The following is a 16471-nucleotide window of genomic DNA, read 5'->3' as shown; positions in this document are numbered from 1 at the left end:
GAATGACCTGCAAAGATCAATGTTCCATCAAGTATTGACTGTTCAGGACCGGCTTCATCTCTGGTGTGAGGTTCAGAAGACAACTGCTGAGCAGCTCTCTATCGGTGCCATCATCATCAGGGCATGCAAAGTAACTGAACAGTTGGTGCCATCTTTCTTTTCACTGGCTGGCAGCTTCTGCCAAGACATCAATGGTTAAACGTGATAGTCTGGAGACAAGTTTTGGAGCGATTTTGCTTGTTGTGCTGCTGTGTGTAACATGATGGGTCTGATGGTGGAAGCCTGATTGCTTTCACTGGTATTCCGATTTTTCAAATAACCGATCTTCAGGTCAGGTTCTAAGGGGCTTACAATCTGATGTCGGGATGAGATCGTTATGCGATAGTCATCCCTCTGACCCAACAGCAAAGCCCCAACTTCATCTGAGTAATTCTGCCTTTCCTCATAATGGATGTGCATTAGGGTGGTCCAAAAATTTTAAGATTGGATTTTCATTTCTCCACAAGCCTACTCCTATTCCGATTGAAGAAAGTAGTTTGTGATGAAAATTTGAGCTTGATTGGACAATATTTAGAGGTTGCTCAAAATGTTGACAAATTTTAATGAATAATAAGATAGAATTTTTGGCATCATACATCAGTTCATAGATAATTATCTATTTTCAATTACTCAAATTATTTATTATTGTTGGCTTGCACTTGTCTTCAATGGTATGACCAAGAGATTGTGCAAAAGCACTGGCCACAAACATAGCACGCCGATCTGAGAGATTTACTCTGTCCAGAGTTGCCACTATTGCTGGAGTGATCACCTTGATGGAAGCCTTTTTCGCCTGTTTGGCAGAAGATGGACTTTGGAGTTTGAATTCAATGTCCCCTGAATTGGAGCTTTCAATCTCAGACTCATCATCATCAACCACAGCTGATGTTGATGGAACAGATTGCATTGCTGTTGGAGTCTCAGCAGCATGTTTCTTCTTTCTTTTATCTTCATTCTCAAGCCTGATACGCTTTCTGTTCTCCTTCACTGCCAGAGTGTTGTCCACAGATCCCATACGTGAACTTGAAGGATCCTCACGCTGCATGATAAGGAATGCTTTGTCTTCTTCATTCGTCATTTTCTCAAGCGCATCATTTGGTGAGATATCGAAGAGGGATTGAAGATAATCTTTGAACATCTGCTCCTTCACTCTATAGTTTTAGAATGTCTTGGTTCTATTTTTCTTTACCAGTTTGTAGGCATCATATAACTTCAAAAGTTGGCGCTCACAGGAATCTACTCTCCAATGGAATTCGTGCTTTCTCCCAGTATGCACACACAGCTTGTACACTAATTTTGGCACTTTTACGAACTGTATGGTGTTCTTGTATGTGATGGTACACCATTTTCTGCAATGTGTGTCCTTTGGTTGGTAGTCCCCCACATATTATTTCCTTTTCAGACTTGTCCAGCAACCAAACTGGAAGAGCTGCGATTTTCTGCCATCTGAAAAAAACAGGATAAATTTAAAATGTTATTTTTTGAGCAACCTCAAAATAAGTTCCAATTGACCTCATATTTGGTTCATATGATCTTTGTAAACATAGGAACAAGGGCAGCCTTGTGGAGCATGGATTTTTAATAGTATTAAATATTACATATATCTGTGGACCTCCCTAATGTGCATGGTTAGTTATGCACACTTCCTGAAAGTCCTGGACAAATAGAAAGCATTTTCAAGTTTTGGAAAGTCCTGGAAAACAGCGCCAGTTCCTTGACTCCTCGAAAATTGAGATAATTGCACAAATATAAATAATCTATCGCTCCCCCAGTCGTAATCGTTATATCCACCACGTCACCAATTTTATCTTCCCACAGGATTGTACCAAAGCTGAGTTGAAATGGTATGTCATGCGTCATGTATAAATTATGCAAGTGTTTTCAGAAACCCATGATTGATCAGGAAGTAAGTACTTGGCAAGTGCACTGCCAATTGGAAAGAGAAGGGAAGATAATTTGAAGAATGTCAAACCTTTGCTCTTTTAATTCCTTGTGGTTGAGTCACTTTGACTTCTGGAATTGGCTTGTGAAGGGATCTGTTAAGAAGGCCAGATGCAGGGTCTGTGAGAAGACATTCAATAAAAGGCATATGGGGGGAAACAAGTATCCGTCACTTCGACTTGGTGACAGCTGTCGCCATTTCAGCGCAGTGGAAACGACACTTTAGTACACTTTATTTTTGTTGTGTAGTCTGCCTAAATGTTCAATTAACTGGGAAATCTTGGCATCGTTCATCTCGTTGCTAAAGTGTTGATTTCACCACTAAAATGGAAGGAGCTGTCGCTAACTGGAACTGATGGGAAGTTGCGTCCTCCATTGTTATTGCATGTATTATATGCTTCGGCCATCTTGTGGAATTGTATTTGTGTTCAAGTCTGCCCACGATCTCCACCAACTGGAAGTGACTCATCAAAGGTTGATGTTGGATCGTCTAATTTGGTCCATGCCAAAACGTGTGTTTAGCGCATTGCTGGTCATGTTATTAAAGTCATTCTGTGTCGATGTAAATGTGTCTTATTCATCGTTTGGTGTTCTCGCCACTTTTATTTCAAACAGCCATGTTGTTTTAGCATAATTTAATTTTGCTTGCGCGGACATCATGTTTATGGATTGTACAGATCATTGTGCTGATCGTTTTTTTTCAATGGAATATGAACACATTGAAGTGTAACATGATAACCATATAGACCAAGTTTTGCTGCATAATTTTCTCTGCATACCCTAGTTTTTCTTCTGTTTTTTCCTCAATTTTTTTATTTTATTTTTAAAGAAAAACCTGATCTTGCCACTTAGTCCATCTAGATCTATAAGTTGACAAACTTCACTCCCATATGCATGAAAGTTGCAAAAACGTATTCTCTCAATGACAAGACCAGTAATGCTGCTTCAAAATGTAAGCAAATCCATGGAATCCCACATTGCTGCTGAAGTTGTCTTTACTCTTTAAAATCGACTTTCTCTGTTCATCAGTTTTGTATTCCAACCCAGTTACTCGACTCGTGCTGCTGCTCTCCCGTCAGCAATGGTTGGAGTCTCTAAATTTCAGGAAGGGCGGGACTTATTCTGGATATATATTCGAATGTTGGACACAGTCTGGCATCTTGCTATGCTTGCCAAGCTCGCTGCCTGTGGCATAAAAGGCTGCTTTCATACTTACCTTTCTGACTTCCTATACTTGTGTAGTTGAGGCGTTTATATCAAATAAACTTCCCATCTGCCAATGGAGGCTGGAGTGCTCCAAAGCAGTGTTTTCACTTTCTAATTCCTTGTCGACATAAAATACTTCTCTATGCTTTGAAAATCCATCTTCCTTTTGTACATGACTGCAGTCGTGCAGCACTCATTCATAGGTGAACAGCAGCTGTCAAACTCTGAGCTGGCATTGATTAACTCCTCTGATCAATGGAGCAAACCTCTCAATTTTGGAAAATCTGTCTCATCCTGTCATTCCGGAAGGACCTTCAAAATAACCCGCCTTTCTAGTTCCACAGTCAGCCACTGGAAATATCAATCTCTTGAACTTCTTGCAATGTGATCATCCCATGATGTCTCATGGGCTGATCACATTGCAAAGCTGGTCTTCAAAGCCAGCCACACACTGGGTGCACTTCACTCCCCTGTTCCAAGTCATTCCTTAAAATCTGAACTAGTCAAGGCCTTCGTCAATACCTTAATTGGGTACTGATCTCCCCTATTGGCTGATGCCCCAGAATTGTATCTCTCTACAAGAATACTGGATTCGAAAGCTCTCACCGTTGTCATTTTCGTCGTGCTTAAGGCTGCTGGGCCATAGAAGTTCACGTTTCACGTTTCACGGTTCACGTTCACGTGAACAAGCGGACCCTGGGCCATAGGATTTCATGCTTGGCTGTTCACGTGTTGCGCGCCAGTTCTGCTTTGGCCGAGTAACCATCAACATGGACTCTTCGGATGAAGAAGATTGCCTCATTCTGCTTCTACTAAGACGGAGGAAGAGAAAAAGGCACAGAATTTGGAGCCGAGAGCACTTCCTTCTGAGAGAAACCCGTGGTGAATTCCACCGAACATTCCGTTATCTGCTTGACAATCCCGATGAAGAACTGTTTTTCAATTATACCAGGATGTCATACAGGACTTACGATGCCTTGAAGACCCTCGTCCTGGAACATCTGCAGCCAGGTCAAACAAACTGGAGAAAATCGATCGAAGCAGAACAAAAGCTCATCATTACTCTCAGGTTGGTACCTATTAATTTGGATAATGTGGTGTTGGTCGTGATGATCTAGGCTAGGGTAATTTGTCTAGTAGTCTAGCGAGTCTACTTTTGAAAACGTTCAGACTGGGTGGTGAGACCTCTCTTCTCTTGCGCTTACAAAGTTATATTTGTTTTCATTAAATTCAATCTATAGATTTGTGTTGTCATAAACTCAGTCTTAATTTTTTTCCAAAAGACCGACATAAAAATGATCAGGTCGACCGAGATCTCCGTGTTCACGCATAGAAAAAGTGTGCATGTTCATTCCGCCTTTCACGCGTGAAACGTGACACGTGAAACATGAAAGGCGTTCTATGGCCCAGAGCAAGTCATACTACGTTTGTCCACTTTTCTTTACACGCGTGAAACGTGAAACGTGAACCGTGAACCTCTATGGCCCAGCAGCCTAAAGCACAAGGTCTGTTCTCACATTGCAGACAGGTCTGTGGCCTTAAAAAAAAAAGAAAAATTGTTTACCACACATTTTCTGGTCTCGCTTCTTCTGCTCCTTGAGACCTCTGACCTTTCCCACATTTTCCAAGCCACACACATTTTTCCAGTAACCCTTTTGTTTAAATGACCAAAAGCCAGGCTTTCTGCACACACTTTTCTCCTTGTGTGGAATCGCCTTCCTGAGGTTCAAGGCCTCTCTCCCCTCTGGAGCTTCACAGGTGGAGTACTACCATTTTGCAGATTATAGTTCCCTTTTTTTTCGTTTCCTCTTCATTCATTCCCTTGATGTTTCCAACTGTTGCTCCACTACCTCACTATCAGTTTGGTGACTTACCCTGTGTCACCATGCTCTTCCTCCAGTTTCATTCTTGTAAAAACTTCATCCTGAACCCTTTTGGTATCTTTTGATCTATCACCCTTTAGCTTGAAAAAAAAATACCTTGGTTTGCGTTACAAGTTTGTTCTCTGCCATGCTGTTTTTGCAGGCAATAGTCTTGCTTTTTAATCATCTTAACTTTGCAATTTGTCTGTTCCCACCCATATCAGATTGGCAAGATTCCTTGGAAAAGGTGTTTCCACCACCCGGACCTCAAACTTCCTTCGCAGGCTTGGCGGAGCCAGTTGAGGCTTATTCACCATTGGAAGCTTTTTCATCTTCCTGGCGTGGAGGGCCTAACCACGAACTTAATTTGCCATCACGTGATGGTAAGCAGTGCCCTTTATTACTCTGAATTTTTTGAATTGTGTGTATACAGTCACGTGAAAAAGTAAGTACACCCCATGTAATGTTTTGACTTTTTCAACATATTTCAGCATACAGCTATTTGATCTTCATTTCAACAATATTGATAGATAAAGGTGATATCATATAACAAATATCATTAAACATTTACATTTTGTAGTCCATTGTATAATTTAAATAAACATATATGCAAATTTCGCATGTGGAAAAAGTAAGTACACCTACATTTATCACTACTACAAATACCTAAAATTAGAATCAGGTGCACCAGCTCATGTGCAAATGATTAGTACATCGTTAGAGAGGATCTTGGATGAACCTGTCTTATTTAAACCTCAGACATTTAGTTTGGTTTGCTCTTTGTTGTTGAAGTGTGCGGTGTCACCATGCCGAGATCAAGAGCTTTCTGAGGCCTTCAGAAAGAAGGTTATAGATGCCTACGAGTCTGGGAAGGGATTTAAAAAGATCTCCAGACTCGTAGGCATCTATAAACTTCTTTCTGAAGGTCTCAGAGAGCTCTTTTGATCTCTGATATATATTTGTGCCTTCAAATATATATTTGTGAATATGCCTTCAAACTGTGCGGTTCGCACACAATGCTTTGGAAGAACTGAGAATTTTGAGACTGGGACGGGGATTTGGGGTCAGTTTCCATACTGTAACCAGGGTGGTTTGTTGTAATGTTTATGAAGTTTTTATTTTGACGAGGAGTGCATGGGCAGTTTCTAAACCCAGCAATGGCACTGTAGCTTGTTGCTCTAGTTTCCTTCTGTCTCGAGCAATAAACTGTGCTGTTATTAATTTTAAGTTAATTATTTATTTATTTTTCTTGTGAGCTAATGAAATTTTCTTGATTTAGCAATGCTTTTATTGAAGCATAAGTACATGAGTAACACCCTTCAGTAGGCTTTAATCAACACAAAAATGATGAGTTGCATCTGCAACAATAATGAGAAGAAGAATAAGCAAAACAAGTTATCAAAACTGTCACACAATCGTACTGTCATAATTACGAAACTCAGGAGCAGTCTAACCCACAACTATGCCATTCTCCCCTTGCTCAGAAAATATACTGCCGAGGTCCAGATGGATAGGGGCTCGACGGACATGTTCTGATTGTCGCAAAGGTTGCAATTCAACATCATTCTTGGCGTTTTGCTCAATAACTTGAGCGGGCACAAAACTAGGATTGTTCGGTTTCAGAAAAGCTCTGACAGTCTCGCTCTCTGAATTGTGAGGTGCGTCATTTGGTTGTTCGCGTTCCTTCGTGTCTCCTGTCAGGAAGTCAGATGGATACGGTGGTCTCCCTGCCATCCGGGTAGCGGACATGGGCATACTGCAGATTCGCTTGAAGGAGATGCACTTCGTCAACGTGTGGTTCCGTCTTACTCTGGCACACGTCTTTTGAGTCATCAGATTGGTCCAGGCATGCATAACCGAGTCAGTATTTAACTACCAGTTGCAGAACGATGGGCAAAATTTAAGCCTTTCATGGGGAGTAGTGTTAGTTGCTGTTGACGAGAGAACAAATTGAGTACAACATATTGGGCAAGACCATTTGCCATCACTTGGTAGGCAATTTACGTGACCTAAGGGCCAGAGTGATTGCCTTCGAGACTGCTCCATTGTAACGTTCTGCTTGTCCGTTACCCTGTGGATTATAGCTAGTGGTTCTGTTGCTAGCAATGGCTTTACTTGTAAGGAATTCACGGAGCTCTATGCTCATGAAGGAGGGCTCACGGTACGAATGAATGCAGACGGGCAATCCAAAAAGGGCAAAAAGTTGGCAAAGGCAATCAATGATGGTAGAAGTTGTCATATATATATATATATATATATATATATATATATATATATATATATATATATATATATATATATACACATACATATGCACAAGGGAATCTTGAGTACTCATCTGTGACGGTGAGGAAGTAATGGTTTTTGTCACTGCTTGGGCGTGGTTCCTTAAAATCCATATCAGGGTGTTTGAATGGCTGAGGGACTTTTATGAGATGTCCTTTTTGGCTAATAGAATCTTGGTTTGCACTCTGCCCAGAGTTTGCATGAACTGGTCATCCGTCACATATCTTGCACCGAGTGATGCACTGTTATAGATTTCACAAAGTGGTACATACGTGTGACTCATGAAGGTCAAGTAGTGAACAATGGTCCTGACATGCAGATCAACAGTATGACCTCACGAAGGCGTCAGGAGGTATGTTTTCCTTCCCCGGATGATATGATGTCAAAATTGAAGCAAGATAACCATGCGCCAACGCATGATCTTGTCGTTGTTTATCTTACTTTTCTGTCGTTTGTCAAACATGTAGCTGACAGATTGCTGATCAGTCTTGTGTAAAATGTTTCCCAGTCAGATAGTGCCTGCAATGACGAACGGTTTTGATGATTGCCTGAGCTTACTTTTCAACCAATGCATAATGCGTCTCAGACCCATGAAGGGTGCGGGAGAAGGCTACCGGGCACCCAGCCCAATTGGGTGTTGCAGCTATAGCAAATTCCAATGTGTCGGTCAGAACTTCAAACGTTATTGGCTCGTCAATTGCGTTTACCACTGATTCTTCAATGCCTCGTTTGAGTTGTGGAATGCTTTCAGCCACCTTCGAGATGGGGAAAGTTCTGTGGCAGTAAGGGGGAGAATCGTGTTTGAATAGTCGCATATCCATTGAGAATGGTAGGTGAAGAACCCAAGGATCTGGTAGAGACTTCATGTTATGAGCCACAGGTAGCTCTTGCAGGGGGTGGAGATGTTCAGGATCGGGCCGCATTTGAACATATTCTACTAAATAGCCCAGGATGCTGAGCTTCGTGGATGAAAACACACATTTATCTTCATTATAGCTGATGTTCTTCCTTTTGGCTGCTTCAAGAAAATGCTTCAGATTGACATTGTGTTCAGCGTGTAATGCCACAGACAGTCGGATTGTCTAGGTAAGCAAATGTTCCAGCAAGTTTCTCCTTCTTCATGAATAAATCCATAATATGTTGGAAACTAGCCACCATTTGTGATGCCAAATGGGGCTCGAGTTAACTGGTAGAGGCTTCCACTGGATTTGAAGGCCGTATATGGCTGGTTTTCATTCTTTATGGTATGCGCTACGCAGATCGATGGAGCTAAAGACACGATACTGAGCGATCTTATTGACTATTGTCAATTACCAGGGAGCAGGTACCCATCAAGTAGTGTAAATCTGTTGATGGTCTCAGAATAATCAATTACGAGCTGTTTCTTGTGGTTTTCATCCTTGATGACCTCCGCACGCCACGGGGAATTATTCAGTTCGTCGATTCCTTCACATAACATCCGCTGGGTTTATTTCTAATATTTGTGATCATCAAAACTGTACCAGTGCGACCTGGCGGCAATAGGATGACATTCAGCAATTAAATTAGCAAACAGTTATTGAGGGTCAACACACACGGTGGTGGTCAGTCTGCAAATAACGAGAGGAGACAGATTCCCACCATATTTCATTGTAACTGTCATGCTGTTGCTGAAAATCTTGCCCGAGGATAACGTCTACACAAAGCTCGGGGAATTTGGACAATCGCACATGTTGGTAGTTCCGTCCCTTTAAATTTGTATTGACTAGAGAGAACCCAAGTGTTTTTGTTGACGCCAAGGCCATAGAAACTGCATTGCCCAAATCGTGAATCTTCAGGGAATGTCCTCCGACGAGCTCTGGATGAATGAAGCTTTCAGTGCTTCCAGTGTCTGAGGCCATCAGCTTCAATCCCGTTGATGGTAATCTGAGACAGTGTTTTAGATAACACCAGAGGAGTAGCTTCAGATGACAGAGGCAAGGGTTGGACGACTCTCTGAAGTTGAGGTAGCACCAGAACCTGCGAAGCCGGTGACGAACAGCAGACTTTAGCAAAATGACCCTTCTTCTGGCACTTGTTACATGTGGCTTCGTGGGCATTACATCTTGAATGAGAATGCTGTGAGTAACCACAAAAGAAGCATCTACTGCCGGCAGCAGCAGATGCAGATGAACAATCAGGTGAATCCTCAATCACACTTTTGGTTCAGACACAGTGGCACTGAACGTTGACCCCGATGGGGCACTGTATAGCCTGGAACTCTTTTGCACCAAATCTTAAGGCCTGGCCTGATCAAACGCAGTCACCAACTCCAATATCTTATTTTCCAGGAGGCGTTGATGGATCAACGAGGATTTCAGGCCATTGATTGAGTCCCTGATAGATTATTCTAGGTGTTGAGCGGTGTTCACAAGCTTGAAGTTGCAGTTTTTACTTTAAGTCTTTAACGCCTGCAGATATTCGTCCACGGCTTCACCAGCTTGTTGCTGAAGAGTAGCAAGAAGATGACAGGCGAAAATCGCATTAGTCTGCTTTATGTACAAAGCCTCCAATATCCCAATGGCGTTCTCATGTTTAGTGCAGTCCATGGTACTCTCATAGATCGTTGGTGTAACAAAATTTGTCAGAATATATGGTTTGTTCAGTCCTTCAGGCCGGAGTATGGTAATACATTTCTGAAGTCTTGAACCAGTGTGCCCATTCCTTAGCAGCCGAGCTCGAGTTTGGATCTGTATCTAGACGTTCCGGTCTGAGGCGCCGATCCAGTGTTTTTTGTTTATTAAATTGAAGCAGAATTAGACAAGTAAAACCTTTCAGTAGGCTTTAATCAACACAAAAATGATGAGTGCCATCTGCAACAAGAATAAGCAAGACACAAAAGTTGTCAAAAGTGGCACACAATCATACTGTCATCACGAAACTCGGGAACAGTCTTACACACAACTGTCACTTTCTACTTGGGCACAAAGCACACCTAGCAAAAGCAAAATTATGCCTTCTATTTTCTTTGAAATATCCCACTATACTCAACTTGTCAAAAGCCTCAGTGCAAGTTTGTTTTTTGAGTGGGTGAAGCATTACTCGGACATCTTTGTGCTCTGCATTGTGATTGCCTTGAATTGATGTACTTTGGTAAAGTTCATGATCCCTCAACGGGAAGATTTCTTTTAAACTATCATCTCTTGCTACAGTATTATCCTTAGTTAATTTTTTTTTTTATTCACCCCCTTCCCCTCCCCTCCCCTCCCCTCCCCTCCCTTACCCCATTTATTTATTTTCTCTTGGGGGTTTATAATGATTGGTGGTTTAAATTGTATCACAATCATGTAATGCTTTGCAGCCTATACATGTAATACATCCTGCTTTGCAGCCCTATCCGGTCTGGATCCTATTGAAGCTATCCATGGTCTAGCTCCGTTTAACCGAACCCTCTTCCCGGGTACAAACACGCCATCACAAGCCTCTATGGAACATCTTGCATCAGCTTTTGGGGATTGTGTCAACACTGGAATGGCTGACCTTCGTGTGACATCTTCAGCAGCTGACCAGCTTGGGGCTCTTCTTGCGAGTGGTTCTCCAGCGACTATGTCCGGTGGGCCAGAGCAGTTTGGCAGCATGTTAGGTCCAAGTGCCAGGATGGAGTTGGGTACAATGATGGGTGGAGGTCAAGGTGGAAGTTCAGCTGGGATTGAGCAGCTAGGCACTATGTTGGCAAAGATGTCTGTAATGGAGGGTCGTACTCGTGCAGACTCTCGCTCCACGAGCCCAGCTGACTCTGACACAAGTGGCTTCAGTTCTGGTTCTGAGGCCTTTGGAGACTTGATGGTAAGTTTGGGTTCTTTTAAATGCAAGTCTGCTGGCCAGTTTACTTTTGAGTCCCTTGTTGTTTTATTGAACATTTCCTTCATATTAAGGTGTTCCATATGTTTTCGTTTTCTTGCTGTTTATAATTTGGTCTGGCTTCCCAGTTCAGGCCACCTGCTTCACACATTTCCATCCTCATCTCTCTGCATTCTCAACCTCCTCCAACCAAAAAGTTTCCTTTAAACCTTGTACATTTCCTTTGTGTTCATCGTATCCTATGTGCCTACTTATTCACACGTTGGTCATCGTTCTTGTTCCTTGTCTGGATCTTTCCTATCACTTCTCTCTACGTTCTGCCCACCTTCCTCCCTTTAACTTCACCCAACCCCAATTGTAATTAGGTTGTGAGCAAAACAAAAACCCTTTCTCTTCCCCTTGTCCCTTTTGTTATTCATTATTTCGGTCATGTTCTCATGGTACATACAATGGAAAACTCGTCTTTATAAGGACTAGATTTGGTCTGTTGGTGGGGGTAGAGGTGAGAGGACATTTTCTCAACCATTTGTTGATTAAGGTGTGGTTACAGCCATGAGGAAAAGGTGAAGCTGTGTTTTGGGCATTAGCTCCTCTTCAAAGTAAGAGCAAGTAGAATGCATCTGAAAATGCAAAGCCCGTCTGTGTCCGCTTTGTGTTAAGATGTATTCCCTATGCTAAATATGCCAAAAAATGGCAGAGCAGAAAAAAAACAGAACGGCACTGCACAGAGCATACCTCGTCATGCTGAACAGTTTACGTTCTGTATCCCACTAATAGGCCAGATTTGGATTCGGACCTGAACCAAAATCTCGTCTGCTTGTTCTTGTCACCTAACCAACTCATCCACCTCGTTTTTTCATATGTTGTCCACACCTATTTGAGATATCGTGCTATATATAGTTTTTTGCCCGATCTCTTCATGGTGAAGAATCTCTTTGAAAGATTATCTGATCTAGATCTGGATCTTCACCAAAATCTAATCATTTTGTCTTTGTCTTTGTCACATGTCCAACCTCTTCACTAAATTTCGTCTGAATCCATCCACAACTTTTTCAGATACCTATTCTCAAATACAGAGGCAGAACCCCCCCCCCCCCCCCCCCCCGCTTTAGCGGGGAAAATGGCCTTAAAACGATCATTCATTCATTCATTCATTCATTCATTCATTTAGACAGGGGTGAAAACATAACCCCTCCATCCACCTTTGGTGGTGGAGGTAAAAATACCCCCAAAAAAGTGATTTTCAGCGACTTTTTGATCTAAAATAACAATTGGCCTCGAGGTTCTGATTGAATCGATTCAGTTACCCAATATGCAAATTCTTAAAATTTCATGTCTTTCGAATGAAAATTGATCTTAGGTAAGGCTAACCTTTTGACCAAATTATGTCTTCATATTCTCATATAAAGCTTTGTTGAAAATTTCATGACAAAAGCTCAAATGGTAAAAAAAATAAAAATAAAATGGCCCGGATGCACACCAGGCCCGCACCACACCACACCACACACACACACACGGAAGTGATTTGCAAGACCCGTATCCCACTGCACGGGGGACGGGCTAAAAATTGTGAATGTTCTTTCCTTCTCTTCTAGATAAACGTTGCCATTTCTCTTCCTCCTTCCCACTCTCCCACGCATACTGCCTCTGTATATTTTTGCTTCTGCCCTTCATTGCCAAAATGAAAACCAAAATGTTGTGCATCATTAAAAATAGAAAAATACAGCTGTTTTTGTATGGGCATTAAATAATTCCCTTTTCACCCTGGCTGCAATGATTGTAATCATGTATTATTGCAACTTGAGTTGCAAAAGTGTGGGCCAAATTGTTCCAAATTTCTTGTGCCCACATGCTTTCCTCCCACCTCAATTCTTTTTTAACTTCAGCCTTCACTTGCAACCATTCCATATGGCTGAGTTGGTCTTAAAATCGCAATCCATTGTACTGTAGTGAAGGCATTTTGTGCTACTCGATCTGTGATTTAGTGATGTCAATCTTCCTCCAGCCTGTACTGTTCCTCATCCGCTCATCTTGGCTCTTGATCATGCCCTTGTGAGTGTCTCCTTGTTGGTCTTTGGAGAGCCCTTGAAGTGCTGACTTGTGGCAGCTCAGCAATAGATTGTCCTTTGTATGAAATCCATCTCCCTCAGACTGATCCATTATCTCATCAGCCCCTGACATCAACAGTTTCTGGACTGGCAGGATGGCCTCGAGGTATGGTATACACACACGCCTCTGAGCCATTTAGCCTGGGTTCATATCTAGGCCCAGCTATACCCAGCAGGCAGGGCGAGGCGTCTTTGATGTCCCTCCCTCGGATGGACATTAAATTGGGTGTCCCGTCTGCCGGAATTGGTGGACGTTAAAGATCTCATGGTGTCCTTCGCGAAGAGAAGGGGAATTTGTAATTTGTTCAGGCACCCTGAACAAATTACAACTTCCTGCCCTAACCTACAGAGGGCACTGCATCAGCACCATAGCCGTGCTCCAGCAATTATGCAACCAGCAGCCACAAGCTGCATACCAAATGAATGAATGAACTGAGTTTCTATTATTCCTTCCTCAACAGACTGCTTTATCAATTTCACCATTTTATCCTGCCATGCCTCCAATTGTCTGTTACACTGAGGCATGTGAAACATTTACAAAAAAAAAAGTAGCTCGAATTTCTCACTTGGAAGGCAAACCCAACTCATGAGGAACTAAAAGTCCTTCTGCATAGCCCGCAACAAGTTTGTGCCAATCCTTTGAGTCGGAGTTTAATATCGAGCTCACGTACAGTCAAACCTCCAGTCTCTTGCCCTCCAAGTTTTGTGGCAGCTGGTCGTGTTTGTCTCCGGTTGGTACACATTCCCCACATGTACCTTCACTCTTAAAGGATTGAGTCCGGTTGTGGGAAGAAGCTGAATAGGTATGCTGTCTTTACTGAAAAGTCAAAAGTCCCCAATCACTCCCTTTCCCCATGATGGACGAATCTCAGCACTTGGACTTCTCCATGTGGTTGAGAAGCTCCAAGTCAATCTTGACATTTGAAACAGGTCCCTGCAGTATGAATACTTTTGTTTTCAATAACTGTGCTTTTTCTCTCTCCTCCCCTCTTTCTTCACATCTTAATCTTTCTCAAATATGCACAATTTTCTGAGAATTTTGGAATCTCCTTTAATATTATTCAGCGAGCAATGATGCAATAATTATACTTCAGCAATGAAGCAGAGTCTATGGGCCTCTCACTCCGCCATCACAGACAGGTCTCCCATCTCGTGCTGATATTCAGGAAATTGTAGAATAAAACGTATCTCAAAACACTGACTTTTAACACCTTCCCTAAAATGTAGTTTTGTTGTTTTAGTATCTCTTGCAGCAACTCTTTCTACTGCCTGTGGCCATTCTGGTGTTGGTCATTTTGATTAAAAAAAACACCCTAGTCAGCCAGCAAGTCGAGGTAATTATGAGAAATTGAGGTTATATGTGGGGATTGCCCTTTGATGGATGCCCTCTTGCGGGGAAGTTGTCCACATTGAGTAGCTTTCCCAAAAGGTTGCGGTAAACAATTGGAGTTGAAATTGGATCAGATGATGCAAAAAAAATTTTTTTAAATACATATTTTCAAAATGGCTGATATTCCAGTTTTGAGATTTCATATCATGAATGTAGTACAGGTATCCCCGCTTAATTAAGGGATTACGTACCATTATAACCCTTTGGTATGTGAACCTTCGTTAAATGGGGGATACCTGCACGTAATAAAATTAACTAGGTGTCAAACCCCATGTTTTCAGGATCGATGGAGCCAATAGAAATGTTTTCATGAATATTGATTAAACACGAGGCACAGAAGACTAATCTATGGACATCTTTCCTTTTAAAGGGCATCCATTAACGGTCATTCTCACACCGAACCAATTTACTTGTCCTTTGGCTGGCCGACTACTCCCCCCCCCCCCCCCCCCTTGCAATTGGGTGCATTCAAGTTGCAGTATCCTCCAATCAGTGCAACACTCCAGATGCCATTAAAAAGGTCATGGTCTCAATCTGCCAGATGATTGATTGAGCATGATCCTTATGGAGTTGTCTGTGGCAAAATTTGCATGTTCAGATTTGTCGGATAAATGACCCGCCACTTGTTTCCGACAAGGCCTTTGCTTTATAACTCATCTACTCTTCCACCATGTTTTCATTTCCATTCTCCTATTATTTTCTTTAAGTCCATATACCTGCTGCTCTGTCATCTATCACCTCCATACACTTCTATTCCTGTATACAAAAAGTGTGATGGGTGCTGGTGGTAAGTTAGTTTAAAGGTTTAACTTTATTTTCAGTGATGGGAGTGGTTGGAGTGTGTAATTATGCCATAGCTTTAGGGAAGGGTGTATCGTGATTAGAGTTGAGAAGGGATGAATAATGCTAAAAAATATTTGTGTAATGGTTGGAATGGAGATGTAGGATAAGCTTTCTTGATCCTCCAATAAAAGACTTGTGTCCTAGAAAACGAGCCTTTTCTGTCTAGTGGGATGGGGGCAACCTCTTGAAGCTTTGTCCACTACACAAGTATGATTATTACCTTAAATGGCAATTTGGAAATGTATAGGCTTTTCATTGGGGTCTTTTTTTATTATTTACCTTGCATCATTGTCATTGTGTCAAAATTAATTGGATGCATTTTCTTGGACACGAGGATGTTTCTCTAACCCCCTGCAGTCTGGCTTCCATGTTCCCCATTCGTTGTATTCTCCGGCGCTCTTCTCTCCACTTGCTGCCGCGAGCCGCGAACTTTTGCTGAGCCAGATGCTAGCAGCTCGTGCTAGTCAAGCAAGGGAGGGGGCCTGCTCACTGGGATTTGGACCAGGCGGTGCACTCGGAGTCGGAGCAGGTCATACACTGGAAAGAGCATGGTCTCCTTGGGGACTGATATCTCCCCAACCACCACCGCAGCTGGCCGAGCACAGCAGCATTGAAAAGCAGGCACAACTACATCGGCACGCAGCTGGTATGCTTTGGTTTGAATAGTCTGGGCTACTCAACGAGGAAGACCTTGGACTTTTGGTTTCATGCAATTATATGGGAATTGGCTATTGTATTGCAGTCTTGATTAATGAATGCCTTTTTATATTGAGGGAAGGGGAATTATGTGAACTTTTACCATCTCTGCACAGCAATGAGTGAAGCTTCATGCACATGGAGTGGTCAGCTTCCACCAAGGATCTACAAGAACCCTGTCTTCTCCCCAAAAGTCTTCCTTGGTGGAGTTCCTTGGGACATTACTGAGGGTATTCGCTCTTCTACTTGTTTTGACTCCCTCCCCTTCCCCATTTATTTAT

The 16471-nt window shown here is 42.3% G+C and overlaps 1 protein-coding gene across 3 annotated transcripts in view; it reads left to right on the top strand.

Annotated features, from left to right (window-relative positions):
- Positions 1-16471, top strand: part of LOC137433978 (cytoplasmic polyadenylation element-binding protein 1) — a 66995-nt gene that overhangs the window by 23931 nt on the left and 26593 nt on the right. For all 3 annotated transcript variants that reach the window (XM_078785880.1, XM_068126525.2, XM_078785879.1), the window contains exons 3-6: positions 5273-5431; positions 10684-11138; positions 15852-16140; positions 16307-16420. In XM_078785880.1, coding sequence (XP_078642006.1) covers positions 5273-5431; positions 10684-11138; positions 15852-16140; positions 16307-16420 — 1017 coding nt within the window. The remainder of the gene's footprint in view (positions 1-5272; positions 5432-10683; positions 11139-15851; positions 16141-16306; positions 16421-16471) is intronic.

This window comes from Myxine glutinosa, chromosome 10 (genome assembly GCF_964187855.1).
Source record: "Myxine glutinosa chromosome 10, kmMyxGlut1.1, whole genome shotgun sequence".
NCBI classification, from domain to species: Eukaryota; Metazoa; Chordata; class Myxini; order Myxiniformes; family Myxinidae; genus Myxine; species Myxine glutinosa.
Note: the sequence above shows the minus strand (reverse complement) of the source record. Positions and strands in the feature narration are given on the sequence as shown.